The 21,373-nt window shown below is 41.1% G+C and overlaps 1 protein-coding gene across 1 annotated transcript; it reads right to left on the reverse strand.

Annotated features, from left to right (window-relative positions):
* Window positions 1-11,195: 11,195 nt before the first annotated feature.
* Window positions 11,196-21,356, reverse strand: LOC100745447 (short stature homeobox protein 2-like). The gene is made up of 4 exons (XM_024372122.2): window positions 20,855-21,356; window positions 19,285-19,662; window positions 12,851-13,084; window positions 11,196-12,601 (listed from the first exon to the last, which is right to left on the reverse strand). The coding sequence occupies exons 1-4, from the start codon at window positions 21,150-21,152 to the stop codon at window positions 12,240-12,242; spliced, it is 1,272 nt and encodes a 423-aa protein (XP_024227890.2). The 5' UTR covers window positions 21,153-21,356; the 3' UTR covers window positions 11,196-12,239.
* Between the last annotated feature and the right edge of the window lie 17 nt (window positions 21,357-21,373).

Consider the following 21,373-nt stretch of genomic DNA (forward strand, 5'->3'; position numbering starts at 1 on the left):
CTGTGTTGGGGTCACCGACCATTTTACAGTAAAGGTATCATAACTTTGACGTTAAATCGCATTGCAAACAAAAAAAACAAAAGTGATACCTTCACGTAGTGAAAACGTACACGCTGTACACTCCGTTTCCATTAGCGCTGTGTAACACTGTTAAGTGTTTAATTCTCGCGTATTGAAACGAGACATGAAGTGCTGGCAACCAACTAGCCCAGCTCTTAAACGAAACTGACTTCTCAATTATCGTGGAGGAGGAAAATAATAGCGAACAACAAGAAATAAAACAAATGAAAAGGAGAAAATAATCGAAATACAAAGAAGGGTATAGATCTCACGTTATAGAGCTTGCTAAACTACTGTGATCGAAAATCTATATATTAGGAAATATTGATTTTTTTTTTTTTTCTTAAGGAAGATAGAGAGATATTACATTCTATATGATGAGTTGTGTAGAGCTTTAGACGGTGGTAGTAATACTTATTTGATATAAAACTAACAAATAGAGAAGTATGTTAGTAGAAATTTCATAGTGTACAGAAGGTTTTTGAGAATATGTATTTTTATACGTTGAAACACAATATAAATGCAGAGAAAGTGCCATTCCGTTCGTTTCGAACCAAAATTTTTCTGCTTACTTTATTCTCTCCTTGCTGATTGTGATATTAGGTTATATGACACTTTGTCGTCATGTATGAATGGAACGTATTTCAAATGGATTAATATATACATACTTACATATAAAAAAATGAATGTATGTAGATATTATATATAATTATATATATCAAATATGATGTTTTAACCCACAGACTATTTTGTGATTATCTTTTTGTTAAAAATATTAAATTAAGATCACATTAGCTCTTAGTGTAAATAGGTAAATACATTTTAGAGTGGAAGATTTGTTATCACTATATTGTTTCAAATTTTTTGCTTATGTATTACATCCTAATGGGTTAACATTATTTAAAGCAGCACGTGGGAGCGAATATAGTTTGAATATGATTTGCAGACAACGATTCACAGAGTTTTGAACCTATGACGTGAAATCTAACGCGATGTATGGAAATTTTCGTCGTGTACACGCCAATCTCCATTTCATTTTTCTATCTCTTTTTGCGTTTGTAGAATATTTTTCGAATTCAAGCGCTGACTGTGTCATTCCAGTCCAGTTTTTGGGCCAGTTTAAAAAGCAAGCACCTTTTATCATTAAAAGACGAGATTGCGTTTGTCGTCGTTATTTTTGCTGTCAAACGAGACTACGAAAATGAAGTCTTAAAATTGCGGGAAACGCGTTTATATGCATTGATGATAAGAAATGAATAAGTAAAAGGTAATAACAAATATATTATCGAATGTCGTGAATTTTGCGAGAAAAAAGTCGCGGAAATCGATTTCTAGAACTCCTATGACGTGAACTGTAATTTTTATTTTCTGTTTATTTGTTGAAAAAAGTATTCCAAAAAACATATGTGAAAAAGTAAAGAAAAAAAAGCTCAACTTGGATAATGAACTAATTTAATCGTCGTTGAGTCACTGTTGTCAATCAAACTTTATTAATAAAAAAACAAAAAAAAAGGAACAAACAAACTGGCAGGATGAACTAGCGCAGGCGAGATTAGATATTACAAGAAAAAGAAAACGCGTTAAATCTGTTACGCATTTATAATAAGCGAGGCGATTTTTTCGGCCGATTAAAGACGCTTTTTCAAGCCGAACGATTCCCATCCGCTCGATCAAAAAGCACAGAGACCATCGTGTAATCACAGCAACGCTTGTGACAAGTACAGTCCGGCAGTGAGAATATTTTTTTATTGACATCATAGACTAAATGGAAGAAAAAGATATTATTTTAACGTTCTACTTCTACTTTAACGAAGTATCACGTGATCTCGAGAAATAAAACGTGCAGTCTCTGTTTTCGTCGTTTTGTATGAAAAAGCAAAAAGGAAGGAAGAACAGAACCTTTTGCGTAGAGAACAGAAAGATTTATCATATACGTACATTCGTGACCGCTCCTTTGACTCGATCCACGTTTGTCAATTGGCAACCTCCTTGTTGCCATTACTCTTTATCCCCATTTTTGGTCCTTTCCTTGCTCTGCCTGCGCCATTTTTGTGATATTACTATTTTTTATAATTACTTAAGGGCTTGGAAGTAAACAAGATTTAAGGAAAGAACAAAAACGAGCCATGTGCGATTTATCGACTAGAGTCGATATAAATTTTCTTTATCTAGGTTTCACAGAAATATTTAAACAAGATATATTTTTTTTATTCTTATTATTACTACACGCTATGATTATTGCCTGCTTTTATTACAATCTCAATGTTGTATTGTAAATAATACAAAGCGAACGTCATCACTAAAATCATTTCTTTCACATTGTCACTTATCTTTGTTACTGAATTGACTAGTGTTTAAATAACATATTCGATTTAACATACATATACACACTCGAGATATATATTTATATATACATATGTATATTTTTTTTAAATAGTTCCTAAGCTAGAAGCAGAATGTTTTTCAGTGATACACAAGTGAACACAGACACAGATGCGTACACGATTTATAATAGACCTATCTCTCAGGTTATCCCTATTCAATTTTATACTACAAAGAAATGGAATTTTCAATGAAAGAATACTTGTTATACATGTTGTCACAGTGTCCTGTGTATCGTTGTAAATATAATAGCATATATGATTTTCTTGTGTAAAGAAAATACTTTGTCAACGACTCCCGTCGAGATTTCACGTGGCTCGCTATTATTTATTATTGCTCGGAACTTACACTCAAGATAAGGACTAGTTAAATTTATAATGAATTACGACAGTGAGTGGAAAAGTAAAGTGTCACGAACAAAAAAAGAATTGACTATTTATACATAATATTATATCAAAGTAAATTAATTATTATAAAGAAGAAAGAGAGGAGGAAACGAGAAGTTGATTGATATTTGAGAAATTTCCAAGTTTTTTCTATTTGCAGAGAGAGAGAGAGAGAGAGAGAGAGTAAAAGAATGCATGAAAGAATGCACAGAATGATTGCAAAGTAAATAAAACATAGAAGAAGAAAGACGTGAAAATGAATAAGTAATTAAATGAAACAAACATGAAGTAAATATATTGTTGTATCTTTATTGTTGTTGTTGCATGAGACTAGCGTAATAGACTGAGCCATACATGTGGTTAAATAACTATTAACGTAATATTTCTTAATACTATATTATTGTAATTATTATACGATGTGTATTATATTTAATCATGCTGTTTCGTGCGGGCAGTGTTTGGAGGGAGTTCTTATCCTTTGGGACTTTTGTAAACACTATTCACTTATAATTAATGGTAGCCTCGTCATCCTTAACTTAAGGATGTCCTTTATCATATCGTTCTCTAAAAATACGTACTCAAAATCGCTCGTTTTATATTCTAGTTTGTATTTTATCATGTGTTATCATAGAGCAGATTCAATGATTAAATCATTAATTTAGTTTTTTAACATGATTGATCGTGGTTGAAGAATCAAATCTTATTCCCTAAATTGTAAAGTAGACGTATTCGTGTATGTCTTTCTATATGTATGTATGTGCGTGTTGCGTGTTTCTGTGTGTGCTTGTATGTCGTGTGTGCATATATAATATATTTCCATTCCAATCGAGAAACGTGAATAACGTGTGCAACGTTTTAAAATTTTTGTACCGCGGGAAGAGATATATTGAATTCTTCTTTATTATGTAATTGTTTATTGAACGATTTTATATATTTTTCATCTTAAAGATAGGCAGAAAGAAGTATGATCTAGCTTTCTACTAAGATGCGCTTCTAGATCGCGTCAAGTTCTTCTCGATTGGGTCATGTGTCAGAGAGAAAAAAAGGGAAAGCAAAAATCCTTTTCTTTCGCCCAAAGGATCGGAACTTCGTGGGGCTGTTCCTAGTACCTGATTATCCTATCCTTGCGGCACGAAGGCTCTTTTTTTCTAACGATGAACAAACACAAAACAGGAACAACCAGAAAACATCTTCTGGTAATTGGATTCTCTGTTCTCTCGCGTCTCGCAAGCGCCAGCGAATTCTTCTGCCCAGTGTTCGCACTTGGTACAGAGAGAAACAAAAAATCGTAAAACGGTGTTCTTTTTATTGTTGCATACCTTGACTGCCTAGTACTTAAGTACACATGATATATGTATATATATACACACACATCTTACATATATATATATATATACATGTATATATATATTACATATATATATATATTAATATATATATATTACATATATTATATATTACATATATATATATATATGTACATACACACAAATCTAACAGAGATGAAGAAAACTCAAGATTAGTGATCGCAAAGTGAGTCTTCTTTGTATGAATTTCTTCTAAATATCGAATATAGAGAGGCTCTATATCTTATTTTTCCTCCTTTCTTACACACTAACACACACATACATAGACACACACTTGTCAAGGTGCAACGAAAGGTGCTGTCGAATGCTTGTTTGCGAATTTTTATACGTCAAAAACGAGGAAAACGAAGCATCCAACGATTTGTTCTCTCGCATCGCGAATTTCGAGTTACGTAATACAATGTATAGACGGGGGAATCATTGAATTCGGAAAAAGGATTAAAATAAGAAAGGCGGGAAAAGCGAAAGCGATGCAAAAACCCGAAAGAGGAGCGACACGCTATTCTTGACTTTATTCAGTATTGTATTACCGATGTATGATAAGCTACTGGCAATCATCTCATTGTGATCGGTGAAGATCTTATTTTATTGCTGTCGTTCGACACTTTATTACATAATTATTAATTACGATTATTATTGTTGTTGTAATCGATGAACGGAAGGGTCATCGTTCGACTTTTCATCTGTAGGAATTGCGATCCTCGGGGCCCACAATCAAAAAAAGTCGGCTTTTTATTGTAAAACAATGAAAGCAAGAACGAAGAAGAATGAGATATAAAAAGGAGCAAAACTAACAATGAAAAAAGGAGCCATAGAAAAGAATAAAGCGTCACGTAAGCACGCAAAGACCGTACAGAAGATGTCTTTCAACGATTAAAAACAGATGTGAATTCTATTTTTATTTTCTCTCTGCATGTGTTTCGTACACGAAACTGTAATGATGGAATTATCGTGGCGCCAAGAGAGAATACGGATTGTCACCTTTTATTTTCGTTTTAGCCTTAAGAAATTCAGTCTCTAATTGTATCGTTGCGTTTTACAATTCTTCGACGTTCGAAGGAGGACTGTATCCAAATCCTTTCCTCTCTCAGTTCGAGAGGAAAAGTTTCCGGTCTAGTTCACAGCATGTTCGTCGATACACATTTATTGTACCTATGCACGCGCACAATCGAAACGATCCGTCTCTCGATCACTTTCTCTTGGCTCTCTGTGTGCTACGTGACCATGCCATTGGAAATAAATCTCGAAGAATAATAGCATAAAAAGAGTGTAACATAATCTTTGCGAATGTATCCCTTTATCCAGTCTTTTCTAACGAATCTATTTTTTTAATTACTCCTCCTTCTATTCGCTCGATCGTCCCGTGATTTTGTTTTGTTTTTTTATGTTTTTTTTTTTAATCACACTTGATATTTATTAGATGACGTTATCGCCTGTGATTTTCGAAATAAATGTATGTAAAGGTAAGAAGACCATGTGGTTTCGGCTTCAATCCTGTGGAAAGATTTAAAGAACTATCACGTACGAAATGAATTAGTTGTTCCGAATAGATAGATCAGCGACGAGGTGACAAAGCGATTAAATCACGCAGCCAGCAATAGTCATTTTGTATCATTCGGAAAGATAAATTGATCTTAGAGAAAGAAGTAATGTCAGGCGATTCGAGAACCCATGGGACGTTGACCTTCGCACATCGTCCTCGTTTCCCCCTCTTCAAGGTCGACAGACGTCTCTAACATTTGTTTACACTAAGTTTAATTAACTAACACGAAAATCACAAGTTTCACTTCATTCAGAAATTATAAATGAGAAAAAGTTTATCATAAGATACTAGGATAGTGAAGTACTGCATTTCGTAAAAATCTCATTTTTATTTCATAAAAATTCTCAAACTAAATAAAAGAAAAATCTCGTTTATCGATACGTGGGAAGATTGCAAAAGAAAGTTAAAAATTTCGAAGCGAAGACACCGAGCTCCGCTATTTCGATAAACAATATTCCATCAATTTAAAATTCCGTTAGAAAAGTGGGAAAATTCGCTCGTAACGTCGTTAAAGGCCATCAGAGGCATTCTGAATGGCATGTCCCATTCCAATGCAGTAAAACGGCAATAAACGTTTCTCGTAGTGGCGCATAAAAGCGTGGCTCGAGCTGGATAAAACGCGTTCCCACGTCCGATCGGTCTAACGGCCGGCTTAAGTGATTGCTTCTCTTCATTAGAGGCTGGCTCGTTTCGTTCGAGCTGATCTCCTTCTCTTCGGGGGCGAAACTTGAGGGACAGGTGTGGTAATGGCCCGTATCCGAGCGGTTCCACGTTTCTCTGTTGGAGAAAAGGGGCTGCGGACGAGGTAGTTGCAGTCGATTTAACCCCTGCCTTCCCGCTCCGCCACCCGAGAGACTATTACGCGAATTGATTCGGCATCGGTTCCACCCCGGAGCCGTCCAAGCACCGCGGCACCGTTTAGCTCCTCGTTTCTTCCATTCTCTTCTCCCCTTCCTACTTTTACTCTTGTCTACTCGGTTTTCTAACGCGTACGCTATACTGCGAGTATTTTAAGGAGACGGAGGGTGTTTGAGGGGGTTCGCTCTTTGTTTCTTCTTTAGATATTTATTGGCTATTTGTAGCTGAGTTTTAGGGGTTCTCGGAGTTGCGAAAGTTTTCAGGTAAATTTATATTTTGTTTTTCCTTTGAATGTTCAGATTTCGGGTGTAAGAGTTTTGAAAGTTTAGAGATAAATCACTTTCTGCTCTTTTTCTTCGCACGTGTACATTTGATCGACCTTAGGGGATTTCTTTTTTCATTTGCAAGTAAGGATTTTGCAAATAATTGGAACGTAAAGTCTATTGTTTTGCTCAGATTCGATCGAGAGGAAAATTTAGAGGGAAAATTCTCTGCTGGCATTAAAGCGAAATCTAAATCTAAATCTAAATCTAAATCTAAATCTTCTACGGAAACAGGTAAAGAACGTTCCAACGGATAAAATAAGTAAGGAAGGACGCTATAAATGATACCCAAGAAAGTTGCTATCGTAGCTAGGAAGATACTAGAAATCAATCGTGCAGCGAGGGGAAGAGATGTTAGAGGACCGGAAAATAATTCACGCGGGCACATCGCTACCATGGTACGGCACTGACTGGCGGACCAAGGGGCTGGTTGGCTGCCTCTACTGCACCTTCCACCTCCGCCCCTTAATCTAATCCAAGGATAATCTAAAATTCATGACACACATAACTGCCAGGCGATGATATATCTGGTGGGGGTGTAGAGGCAGCGTCTTTCCTCTTGCATCCCTTGGTCCATTCGCTTCCCACCGAACTCTTCCTGACCCCTTCAGCATCCCTCCTGTTCGACCTCGTCGAGCTACACCAAGCTTTCGCGGCAAGAGCCGAATTTCTCGCAGTCACTGGCATTATTATTTTATGCATCATGGTCAGATACATATTTGCCTTCCGGTAAATCGCCATATCGTGCACGATTGCTATTCGTCGGCCGTGGAATACCACCAATTCTCTCTCTCTCTCTCTCTCTCTCCCTCTCTCCCTCTTTTTCGCGTATTGCAAAGCCTAAGTTTAGTAGCGTCGTTGTTATTAAAATACGACTACGTTTTCCCAAAAAATCCTCGTTTCGTCTGCTATTGCATTACCTTGGATTTAATACACCGTCCACTGACACCCTCGACTGTCTAAGAATTGAAATGCAACATAGCGTCGTATAGAATGTAAGTTATATGGCGAGAGTTCATTGATTCTTCCTAATATCTATAATTTCTCGATCAGAATAGGTAGATTCGATCCGCCGAGATTTACTCAATCGAGGATCGACTGAAATTTCGTTCGAACTCTACTTCTCGCGTAAATCGATCGTATTACCGCGAATAAGGCAAAAGAATAATCGTTTTACTATTCGTCGTCCTCGGTTTATTTACCACGTTTGGACGCGTTCTTTTCCGGTTCCTGTCGAAATAGAATCACGCGATAGAGTTAATCGACGGTGTGTAATTTGAATAATTTATTCGAAGCCCGACTAACCGAATTGTTGCTCATTACGCGTTCATGGCTTGTCGGTTAACCGATTGATTATCCTGCAACGGTGTGCACCGTTCGGAATCGGGTAAACATTCGCATTTAACCGGCTCCGGGGAGGTCGTCGTCGTCGTGGATAATTATTTTTGGTGTCGGTATTCCTGTATTCCAAGTATCGACCGTGAAACTGCAATATTTAATCGCGAATTATTGGTCTGGTCCAATGATTCGTTTACGTCGTTAATTCATTAATCCTCGTGCATACGTTCTATGGGGCGATACAGATTTTACCGTAAGAAATTACACGCGATAACACGGAAAAATGGTGATTGCTATTTTCAGTAGTACGACGTTCAAGTTACGTGCCGTGATTCGCATCGAACGAATAAATGTGCGATCAAATCGGACAGAAGATGCACCATGACTCTAGAGATAACCGTATTACGTAGCGTAAATCGTGATCAACCATAAGGGGCCGCGAAACCGCAACAATCCATTTTCATTCCCCGCGTGATTATTCTACGCTTTCGACTCGTCGACTTTTCGACGAAGGGCAACTGGTAATTGATGATCGTCGCTGGTTTTCGCGGGACATTATATCGCCGTTACCGGTCCGACTGGATGCTACGGTGGTTGTACGTGGTCGTTACGCGTAAAAAGTTGAAATGTTCATATCTTAATTTATAGTTTCGTTAATTCAATCTCAAATATGCGTATAATTACTGGATGTATGGAAGAAGTAGTTACTCGATTTTATGCGTTTAATTAATTAAGTCGAGAGGTGCGAGTTAATTCGTTGCATGTATCGCCGGTATTTGTGATTAATTTCGCATCCACGACAGGTTTCCGGAGAAAAAGAATCGGTGAACAGATTACGAAGTACAATAAGTACGTACACGAGTAGTAATAGCGCGCCACGGTACAATAAGAAGATATTGCGTTCTCCAATCGCTGTTGCTCGCCGTCGAAACGTCGAGTCGCGACCACTCAGCCAATTACTGCAACCGATTCGTTTTTCGATAAATTGCGAATGAACAAAGAAGTACGATCTCATATAGAACAACTACAATGCTGCACGAATTTCCTGCGATTGCGTTTAATCCAAGTTAGTCCATTACGTCATAACTGTTATAACAACGCCTGGTTTTATGTTAATCGGAATAAGAATACCATCACGTAACGGTATAATCCCGTATAGACGCCACTTTCGAGCAATCGTAATAACAGTATTACACCGTAACGATCTCGGTTAAAGTCGAGCCACCGTTCTATTCCTAATCCAGTGTAATCAAACTTGGATATCAATACCATTAACGACGAGATCGATCAAGATCGTATTAAGACCTCGAAAGGGGCATTCCTATACAAATGTGTACAGCCTAAATAGTAGAATCGCGCTGGTTCCTCGGGGGACCAGGAGGGTAGCGACGTTTTTCCGCTGTCAGGGCAGATTTTCAGCCGTATGGTACGGTACCCCTTGGCGGCAGACAAACGACGGCCAATTTACGAGCAGCGGGAAAGAGAAGAGTTCTTTAAACTCGGATTAAAATAAGCGACGAAACGCCTTTTCTTCTCCCTTACCCTCTTTTTCCTCTTATACACCCTTGAAATTCATTTCGTTGCTCGAGTACGAGCTTTATTTTATTCACGATAAGGGAATCGAGGGGTCATTGCCTGGCGTAAATCTCTGTTGGGTGACAATTCGTCTGGTTGAATTGATGACGATCGCGACGGTTGAATCGATCATCCGTGTCCAACGATCCGTTTGCGAGAAGCGATGCTTTCGTACGTTCAATATTTACCGGTACGTTTCCAGTACAAGTTTTTCACTTTACGGTGAATCGATCATTTTTACGCAATCTTTGCCGGTAGTCTCTCTCTCTCTCTCTCTCTTTATGGTAGTTTCATATATCGTTGAAAGAAAGATTTGTTAGATCCGTTAGATACAACTGAAACTCGAAGCTTTTAGCTGGACTGGGCGAAATTATAGTTTGAAAACCGAGTCGTCGAGCAATTCCGGAGTCGTTTTGTTTTTTAATCAGATGCTTCTATCGAGCGAGCGTAGCGTTTCGCAACGGTACGACCGAACGCGCACGGATAGGACAATAACGACGCCCTCGGGAGCGTCCAGAATGAATCCCGGCTAACGCGATTACGCGACGCTGCGTTTCCAACTGATTCGCCCGCTTGATTTACCTGCAAAACACGAACGCTTCCAAAGTTCTCCTATTAAAATACATTAACGAACGGCGAAACAACGCGGCTCGTTGAGTATCTAAAAAAATCTAATATTAAACTTTACAACTTTTTAATGTTTCCAGTATTTAGCAAATCCTCTCTTTAATCTTCTTCTCCGTCGAACGAAAACGATCGTGTTAACCGGTCCATGATAGAATTCTGCCACTAAAATCGTCAATGTGTTCAAAAAGATATTACAGAAGATGCAAAGAGACTAAAAAATGAAAGAAACCTTAAAGAAGTAACGTTCTAACGTACGAGCAGGAGGTAGATGTAATGGGTTGTAATGGCGCCCGGGAGACGAGAGGGGTAACACGATTAGATGGCACAGGACTGGGTGGAACGATTCGGCCGACTTGATTTATCCGCGTACCAAAGCGTTATTGCATTAGCGCCCCGACGACGATACCACTGGCCAGCGTCCCGGGGGCGCTTCGGCATCGCGGCTACCAAAAGTCCTTCTGTCCAACCAGCCGTGAATCATCCTTAAGAATTATGTCTTGGACGGTGGTTCCAGGACGCGCGATTTGTCGTTGGATGGCTCGAGCACGAGCTCGTTACCAACGCTGAGAAAGCAGAGAATTCGCGATTTAGGATGCTGTTTTCGCGTTAGGAGAATCCATTGCACCCGGTTGGTTCGATATGAAATAAGCGGAAGAATTCTTTTGCTTTTTGATTAGGTTTTTGATTAGACTCGTTAATTGGAAAATCGTCGTAGGTCAGGATAATGAGCAATAAATGATCCACGACTCGCACAAGATTTAAGTTTATATATTTTAAAGCTAATAGTATACAGTGTGACAATCATGTATTCAAGAACAATCATGTATCCTCAACACGCCATCGCCGAATTCGTTTTAATCGCCTGGAGACGCTAGACACCTATCGAAATCTCTGAATTTTTCACACCCATCATTCTACAACATCGTTCCATGCATTTTCAGAATTTCGTTGATATTCACTTCGTGGTTCAACGAAGAAAATAGAAATCGAAATACAAAGAATTTATTCGTCTCGGAATGAGAAATTTCGACCGTTCCGACGGATGCAACTTCTCACCGACTCGTTATTTCCAAGCCCAGCTACTACTGACCCTCGACTATTTATATTTATGTATAATACTTTATATTATATGTATAATACACACTTCTCCCGGAAATTGTTCACTTTATACACATCGAGTCTCCGTTTGTACTTCTCGGACACGAACTGATGCAGCTGTCTCGCTGACGAGTATCCTTGCATCACGATTTTGCAGAGCTTCACCAAATCGTCAAAAAATAGCTACGATAGGTGTAATGGAATTAAACGAAACAAAAGAATGAAAGATGATTTACTTGGAAAGAACGTCTCTTCGTTATTGTTAGAAAATTGAATACGTGAAGCGAGTATCTTGATAACACTCGACGACCAAGAAGTCAAGTGCTTGCCAAATACTCTAAACGAATCGATATTCACCTGCACAGTTTCACAACGGTGGTGAGTCGGCTACGATCAACTTTGTTCTTCTAAAATAATTCCACCATTCCAAAAGAAATCTACTTTATCCGATCTCAAACTTTTCCCCTCCAAACCACCCCTGTTACTTCCCACGCCAAAAAGTGAATGGAAGAAAATATTCTGCAAGATCGAAGACGCTTCCTATCGTCGAAATAATCTTCGAATAAACTTCGAAACCCAACGAATCATACGGAGAAACTCTCTGAGCGATACCATACTCACCACCGTGCAAGGAAACAGCGACAATCGCTGTTAGTCGACTTCGAAGTCGGAGTTTTTCGTTTTACGCAGGCCTGTCGAGTCCCAGTGCTTCCTGGTGTCGTCTGGCCTTCAGTCTCAGATCCGCGATGCTGCTATTTTTGGAACGTGCTGCGGCCGCAGCCAACGAAGCCGCCAAACTCAGGGGATGAGGGTGCGGATGACTGGACGTCGGTGGCGGAGGCGGCGGTGGTGGAAGACAGAAAAGACCGCCGGCTGCCGCGTAATGGAGGACAGCTGGGTCGAACGCAGAACCTGCCGCCGTGGTCATGTTGCCACCGGCACCTTGCATTGGGGGATGCAACCTCAAGGCCGGCAGGTACGGCGCCACTCGACACGGTTCCAGGGTGGCTGGCGGACTTCGAGGAGCCAGCACCATTCCACCTGCTACATCAAACCTTTTTGTTACCGCCAAACCTACATATAAGTATATGTAATAATTAGTTTGCAAGTGTCTTTGTGCGTTTATGGGAACTTATATCTACCCATACTATAGTAGGATATAGGATTGTGAGGTTTTCGTTGAAGATCTGTGCGAGGTTTATGAGGAATTTAGAGAAAATTTTTAGGACACTTAGCTGGCTGTTTTGCAAACGATCAGCTATCGGCTTGATCGTATTCTTCATTGTAGCTCACCTTTATGCAATTGACTCTCGTGCTTGCGGCACTTGGCGCGTCGATTCTGAAACCAGACTTGAACCCTCGCCTCGCTTAAACCGAGTCTCTGGCTCAGTTCTTCTCTCATGAACGCGTCAGGATAATGCGTCTCATCGAACAGCCTTTCCAATTCAGCCAATTGTTCCAAAGTGAAATTCGTTCGAGATCTTCTCTGTTTCCCGTTTCCGTTTCCGCTGTTACGGCAGTTCGATCCTAGGAAATATTTCAGAAAATACGTCAGCTTCCAAATTCGCAACACACGATCGATGCAACCGTTCGTTGTACTTTTCGTAATTTTATTCCGTCTTCTTTTATTATTTATATGGATGTAAAAATTGATAGTGGAGCTAGAAAACTTAGGTGAGTCAGATGTTTTACGAGGATTAATTCAAGAACAGCAAAAGCGGTCAGGAGAAGATTCAGAATTAATCTCAGCGAATCGTTCACAGGTCATTTCTTCCGGTCTGGCCGGCATCAACATAAATTCCTTCCCCTTACGAGAATCTTATTCAAATTACACGACGAGAAGAACTTCCGATTAGTCGACATCAGAGAAGCGTCTCCTCGGAGTACGATTTATGTCTCTTTCTTCTTGTACAATCCATATTCTTCTCTGCTTCTTCGAAAAAGTCGAGTCGTTTTCCCCATCAATAAGCAGATTAACATAAGTCGAGACGAATTGCCGCGATTTTGAAATTCGATAAAAATACACGTCTCGATTATTATTCCGTTGCAGTCATAACCGGTTGTTTACCAGGAGACTTAAAGAAACAAGGGAAATCCAAAGTTGCAACCTCGAACGACGACGAAGTGTTTTTGCATTCGCACCCCTTGAAATATGTTTCCAAGTACCGACGGGACCAATAAAAGTCTTCACGTTCCAAAAAGAAGCCCGTAAAACAGGCGCTCAAACCTAATTTAACTCACAAAATAACCGCATCCTCCGCGTCAGCACCTTAATCGACCGAATCGTCTCGAAGAAAGGTCCAACCTTGGACTAATTATCTTCTCCCTGTCAACTGACGCTAATTTCCCCGGTCACCCCGGAGACGATCTTAAAAACTAGCTTCAAGACCCTGGCACCAAAAGAGCCGCAACGAGTTAAAGAGACGGCCGTGGGATAATTAACGGGCGTGCGATCTAATTAATGGCTGCTTAATGCAAAGTAACTACGGAGTAGAACTCCGACGAAGGTGTTGCCGATGGGAGATCCTCAGAAGGAGGTCCGTAGCTAGAACAGAGGCAGAGGAGGCGTTAGAGGGGTGGATTAAGCGTCTCGCGTAAGAGCCCTTGACGAAGGGGACGTGATTTATATAATTTAGCAAAGTGGTGAGCTACGCAGCCTTGTACGGGATCGTTAGTTACCCTTCCACCCCTCTATCCGACTGTTTAGTTTCTCCCTCTTTCACCGCGCCACCTTAATCACTCCCTCTCGGCCTTTCTGCATCTGTCCGTCGACATTTCCACCTCCGTAAAGATGGATCTTGAGCGAGTCGCACGTTTGTACCGATCATTAACGATGTTTGACGAAGATTTTGAAGCTCGTCGGGTCGGTTTCAGCATTCGCAAGTGGATCAGAACGGTTAATTTCAAGTTTTTGCGAATGGTGGAATGTTGCGATCAAGAGAAAAATATCTTCCTTATGTAAAAACTTAAAAAATGGTACAAACCGTAATGTATGTACGTATACGCAGTCTGGAAATCCAGTCTGCTTTTAGTTTCTGAATTGGTCGATCAACGATCTACACAGGACGCTCGTTACCTGTTCATACCTTACGATAGCCACGTAAAGGCACAAAGAAGTAGTAACCATAGATCGCGGATTTGTATGTCTTTACACGTGCAAGTAAACGTAACTGTTATCGATAGAATTCATTAGATAGATTAGTAGGATTATTCAAAGTCAATTACCATCGATTACAGTCAATTTCTCCCTCCCCGGCGGGCAACAGAACGATCCACTCCCTAAAGCAAAACAACGCGCCTCCCTCTCATTAGCCGCGGCAGTTAACTGAAAACAAACACTGATAATATTTGCAAGCTCGCCATTCGTTTTGCCTGATAAATTACAAACACGGAGGCAAAAGCGTAGCGACGAAAGTTTAAAAGCAAAAGCGAGACATTTAAAAAATAGGACATCAGAGGAGAATTCGAAAGACAGAGGATTACGAACGAAAAAATAATAAAAATCGATGGACAAAGAAAATAAAGTGTGGAACCGTGTTCCGATTAAAACGAGGAGGAATTACAAGGACGCAGTATCGCGCTTTAATCAATTAACGCATAGCTACGTAATCCAATCGGAGGCCAGGCAGAACGAAGCCCGCATCCATATGTACAGCGGTTTAAAACCCCTCCTAGTAAAATAACTCGCGTGGTTTCCGGACCCGTTGTCGTTCCCGTCATCCGCCCCTTCATCATCAAACTATCCCCACCAGTTTATACGGTTTTCGTCACCCCCTCTAGCCTGTCTGCGTTTCTAGTTGTCTCCCGTGTTGTTGTGATCGTTTTAACGATATCGAGTCTACGACTCGTTGCTACGAGTTTATTAGTTCTGTGGGCAACAATTTTATGGACGATCTGTTCTTTCCACGAACTTTCCAGTTTACAATTGCATCTTTCCGCGAGAATGACGAGATTCTAAAAGCGTTACGCCGCTTCGTGATAGTTTGGATATGACTCGATGATGGTCTAGAATTGATAGGTATAGTAATAACAATACCTTGCAAAAGTATAGAAGCTGAGAAAGTTTTCCGTGTACGAATAACGTGAGTCTAGAAATGGTAACAAGCGAATCGTAGGTGCGAATTGGTTGTTCGAACAAAGCCAATATCGTATTGCCGTAATCGGGAAGACAATGCTAGAAGGATGAAACGAGAGAGAAACTGGAGAAACAGAAGAAAAAGGGAGGGTGGCTAGTAGCGAAACCCTCCTGGAAAACCCGAAGCAATCACACTCGGACACGAGAGGTCGCTAATTCGATTACTAAGAGCGCTGCCCTCTTGGCCTGATCCAGTCAAACCACCCTCGACTCCCTTCGTGCACCAGCTCGCCGATCGTGTCCGGGTCCCTGTATTTTTTCACCCTCGCGAAACGAGTCGGGATATCGCAGCCATTAGGCGTATAAAAGCGTCGGGACAATCCTGGTTAACCCCCTCGCTAGTCGCGTCCACGTTGTAACTGCATATGGCACGCAGCCGTGAAACTTTCCGTGAATCGTTTGGCAAGAAAGTAATTTGGCAAGAAATAGTCGAAGATTTGTGTTTTTTGTTTTGTCTCGGATAAAGAGGTTTCGCAGGAAGATTCTTCTTTTCATAAAAAGAGGTGGAATATTGGAGAGATGTTAACGTTCAAGAAATTAACATTTTATTTTTTATTTTTATGGATGGAAGAAGCGATTGTTTTATGTAGACAAATTTAGGGAGGAATTGGTTTCAAATTATATTAAACAGATTACTCGTTATAAAAGTTTCTATGGGAGGAGAGTATTAAGAGATAGTTCGATAAAGACAAGATCAACAATCGGGCAAGATTAACAAGACTACCAATATTTATATAATGTAAATTCATATTCTCATGGTTGGAACTGAAGAAATGAAACTTAAATTGAGATTCGTCCACCCAGTCCACAGTCCGTGGATAATTATCTCGATGATTTCTAGCATGACATAACACGTAGGTAATTCTAGACTGCGCAAATCATCGATCGAAGTGTCATTTATATTTCACGACCAGCTAAAACCTGCTCGATGAAGATTCACCGGGGTGTAACCAAGGGTTGTACTGTAAATATCGGGGAGAATTCCAGTAACGTTCTAACAACCATAGCCATGCTTCAAAAACTTACGAGCTTAGGGGCCGTAAACATCGATGCACGACCTCTGACCAGGGGTCAAGCGGAAACGGCGGTAGGATCATCGGCGATGGCCATTTGCAGAAGAAACGCGTGCGCGAGGACACGGGTCAGGTCGACGGCAAACGAGGCTAAGTGGCTGGCCGAGAAACGTAGTGATCTACTACGACACAGACCACTTTCTTTCAGTGATATTTGTTATGTCATGCAGCCCGTCGTTCCTCGTCGTAAGTCGTGAGATATCGTTTCCATTCTCCTGTCTGCTATGGACGTCGCACGCCACGAGAAATCGCGTCTACTGCAATTGGATGTGCAAGGAAAATTAAATTCTGGTTTCTATGAATTTCGAAATGATAGTCTGGTGATTTGAACTTGGAACGGAGATTTTTCTCATCTATTCGCAAAGTCTTTTTTCGAAAATAAGAGAACGAAGTTCCTGTATATCGGTACATCGAGGCATGATTTTCACAAGTGGCTGCCGTGATTAGCTCGTTCACTTATTTCTATTTATCAGGGTGATTGAATAAATTCTGTTCTCCGCTGTTATCAACTTTAGCGCTTTTATACATCCTATTATCCTAATCTTCCCGAGATTACAATATAACTCCGAATACATATCCATAAAATCCGATAGAATTGAGATTTCCAATTGAAATTCTGTTTCCAAATCAGAACCCACACTCCGTTGGCTCGTTTTAACTCGAGTTTCACGACACCTTCGAAATTTTCATCGCTCGAATCTGAACTACAAAACACGAAAGATAAGAGCCTTCAACCCGCTACTGCAGCTTTTTCTAGAAACCAAAGAGTCGAACGAGTTTTCCTCCGATCCTTTGCCGCTTCTTCAACTCGCGGTTATTTATGGTTTTACTTGGGCGCGTCTGATGGCTGCCGGCCGGGCAGATTGCTTTTTGATTTGCGCTTAATCGGGAAAAGTTATGGGCCCCGGAGAGATACAGGCGGAAAAGAGCAGCGAAAAGAGAAAGAGAGAGAGAGAATACGGACTTCTGCTCTCCTCCCTTTTCTCCACCCTCTGCGAAGCAAAAGAGCCGCGTGTTAGGGGGCGTACACAACTAACGCGGCGGGCCGCATATTAAACCATAAATTCATGCGAGCTCCGGCCGCAATAGACGCCGAGTTATCGCGGCGAGGAATCCGCGTTGGCGTTACTTGAACGCGTCAGTTTTTAAACGTGATTTTCATTCGCTATAGCCGACCGTGCCCCGTCCTCTTTCGATCCAATTTAATCCGCGCGTATGTAACGTCCAGCTTGTCGATTGCATTTTTTATCCAACCGACCATCCTTCTCCTACTGTTGCCCGCTGTGACCGCTGTCACCGATCGTTTGACGTGCTGTAAATTACGAGACTCCAAGATTTATAACGCGGAAGTGAATTTTGGACTTTTTCTGAGGGACTTTGGAGCGTTTCTTGGCAGACGCATGTCTCTTGGATACTTTCGAACACGACGATTCTGGCTATGTTAGAATTTGTCGTAGAGGTTGAAGCAAAATTTGTCGAGATCTTGTTACAAGACGCGATAAAAAGTACAGTAGCTGGTTGCTTGAATCGAAATAAGCACAAGGACTAGATAAGCAGTGTTAACCTTTTAAGAGAAACGTCAACTGTTCTCCGCATCCTCGCAGAATACTCTGCAAGATCAATTCGACGTGTACGTTCGATGTTATCAAGTTTATCCCAAATCTCAGCCCCAAATTGAACCGTATCGATGATCGTCGTAACTCAAACGAAGAAAATTAAAATAATGTTACTGAATTGATCTTTATACGACTATTTTAAAATTTGCTCTCTTCGTAGCGAAAGAATGCAATCAAGTGAAATTAGAGTATCATAGAGACGTTTAAAGAAAATTCTTGGAAAGGGAATTGATTTCAATGGAAAGACGTGACAAAAGAGAGTGGCGAGGAGGGAGGAGAAGAAAAAGTGCAAGTGGTGGACGGGGAACGGCTGTTATTGAAGTCGACTTGGAATGTGGGTAGAATTGGAGGTCGGTGATCGTTACGTTGTGAACGGTCAGCTATTCCCAATCACTTCTGAGCTTTATTGGACGACGTGCTGAATTATAAACGAAGATCGAACCCTCCGACGATACGTGTCGGGCCACGGAATTCGTCCAGAGGTTCCTGACCTTCTTACTATCGAAACGAGAACGAATTAAGAAACGTCCTTTGGAATCCTTCAAAACACCAGTCGTACCATGGGAGGTACTAAAATATCTTTGTACAGCTTGCAAGATTATACACAAATAATAATATAACGAGACAATCTTCTTCTTCTTCTTCTTCTTCTTCTAGCAACGAGAAAAACGAATTAAATACTCCACAGAATCGCCGTAAATAAATCTTGAGGAATTTAAAGCTTAAGACCAATGATTGTTTCATATTTCCTTGAAACTCGAGGCACGAAAAACAAATGACGTGGCAGAATTAATTTCTATGTCAATGTCAACACTTTTTAGCACGACACGAATAAAATGAATTACTAAAAAATACGGGAAGCTAGTTAAAAGGCTATATAATGTTATTTATATTCAACGTTACCTTTCGTACTCTCTTCCTGTCCCTGCATCAAAGACCTCGAAACCTGCGACTGTAGCTTCAAATCCGACGATTTCGTTTCGTTAGAAGCTTGACTTTTCAATTCGACACAATTTTCGGGGCTAGCTGATCGATCTCTCGAAATCGGTGGTGGCGACGGACTGCATCCTAGCAATTTTCTTACGGAGAGCTTTAATTCCGGCGTCTTTAGAGGCGGAAGGCTGTCCACGGTGTTAACCACGTCCTTCGCCTCCTTGCTCTTGGTCGTAACGGAGAGATCTTCCGGTTGGAGGCGGCCTTCCGGCGACGGCGGCTCATCCACGCTGCTCGCCTCGACGCTCGATGGATCTTGAGCGGATTCGCTCGTCCCTGCACCGACATCTGGAGAACCATTGCCAGAAATCAGTGTCTGAACACCTCGTTACGTTCTTCTTCAGACAAATATCGTTAATCAGTAGAATTATACAAATTCATATCCTCGTAGTCGTAATTAAAAGAGTAAGAACTAGACAGAAATTCGTTTCATCTACCGAATGTTAGGACGAATTAAGATTTTGACTAGGGAAGTGAAGAAGAAAAGGAAGAAGAGATATCAGCGATGGGAAATTTTCGTTTGCGTGTTTAGATTTGACGAGACAAGACTGGTTAATCTTAACGTAATGTTAGAAGCAAATATTACGAACGATTAAGTAATATAAGACAGCCATAAGCAGACGCAAGAGATTGTTATTCGAGAATATTGAAAGGATTCTTGGAAATTCCTGATGTAGATTTCAAGTGTAAAATTTATATTTCCCAGAGTCTGCTTTCAAATTGAGGATTCAAGATTCACCGTGGGAACAGTTTGTTTGACATCGTCTTTGAGGAATGAAGCGCACGTTCGCGATATTCTTGGAAACAAACAGTGGGAAGCGAATCGTGCACGAGGATCAATTGATTATCAATTCACTGAATAGGAAAAAGAGATCTGTTGAAACTTTGTGCGATGGTAGAAAGGTACGCAGAATATTTCTTTGACTTTTTCTCTCTGTTCAAGAAACTTCGCTGTTCAAGGGAAAGGAAGATTTTACCATCATCTATTTGCATTCTTAACCCTTTGTTTAATTCCTTAACGTTGTTTAACACCTAAACGTCTATTTCATTCGTTCCCTCGTCAAACTAAAATTGAAATCACGAAGTTTGGCTACGTGTAAACTTTCCGCACAATGATCGTCATCGGAGAGTCAAGATTTCTTAAGAAATAAATATATACCATACGACTTGGTAACTTCATCAAATCAAAATCTCGTCAAAAAAATAACCGTTACATCAACCTCTACAAAACGAATAAAACTGCACAAACCACCTACTTCCATTGACCAATCTCCACATTCCCATAACTACAACCTCTCGCCTTTTCCATCACCACGGACAACCATATCTAACTTCACAACTATGCGGCCACATGAAAGTCAACCACGATCGAACCACGTGACAACCATCTCAAACCGATCCACCAAGAAAATACACGTAAACCAGCAGACGAGGTTCCAGGGATGTAAAAGTAAACCTCCAAAGAATAAGGAAGACGTACTGCCATCGTTCTCCGCAGAATCGCCGAGCAAATGCGCGACACTGAGGGTGATCCTCGCGGACGGAGGTCGTTCGGTGGTTGTTCTGCATGGCGCGTGTTCGCCAGCCGCGTTGTCGAAGCTCTTGGAAACGAACTGGGCGAGCTGCTCCATCCTCGCGGAGAAGACTCGCGCGACGACGCGGCTCTCGCGTCGACCTCGTCGCCGAGGACGAGAGCACCGAAGGGGGTGCACGAAGGTGGCTGGTCGGTGGTAGCTGACGGTCGGCGTCGCGACGCCACGCGTCCCCCAGGACGCCATTCGGACGCCGGCCAATCGAGCGGCTCGTAGGCGTTTCCGCTACGCCCTCTTGCCTTCCTGTTCCTCTCCGCATCCCTGTCGACCACCATCGACCTTCGACACCCTTCTCCTCTCACCCTTCGATCGTTCGCCCCCTCTACCACCGGCTACTACCCGTAAACCGAGGCTCATTAGCATTTGCGCCCGCTTTTCCACCCGCGAAGCGCAAACTACCACCTACC

The sequence above is a fragment of the Bombus impatiens genome, unplaced genomic scaffold (assembly GCF_000188095.3).
Source record: "Bombus impatiens unplaced genomic scaffold, BIMP_2.2 scf_0054, whole genome shotgun sequence".
Lineage (NCBI taxonomy): Eukaryota > Metazoa > Arthropoda > Insecta > Hymenoptera > Apidae > Bombus > Bombus impatiens.

Excerpts from the sequence above, each read along its gene's own strand:
- LOC100745447 (XM_024372122.2), bottom strand. The coding sequence starts at position 21,152 with ATGGCGTCCTGGGGGACGCGTGGCGTCGCGACGCCGACCGTCAGCTAC. Across the intron at positions 13,085-19,284 it reads ACAGGAAGAGAGTACGAAAG|GATCGAACTGCCGTAACAGC; the intron begins GTAACGTTGAAT and ends AATATTTCCTAG. Across the intron at positions 12,602-12,850 it reads CGAGAGTCAATTGCATAAAG|CAGGTGGAATGGTGCTGGCT; the intron begins GTGAGCTACAAT and ends GGTTTGATGTAG.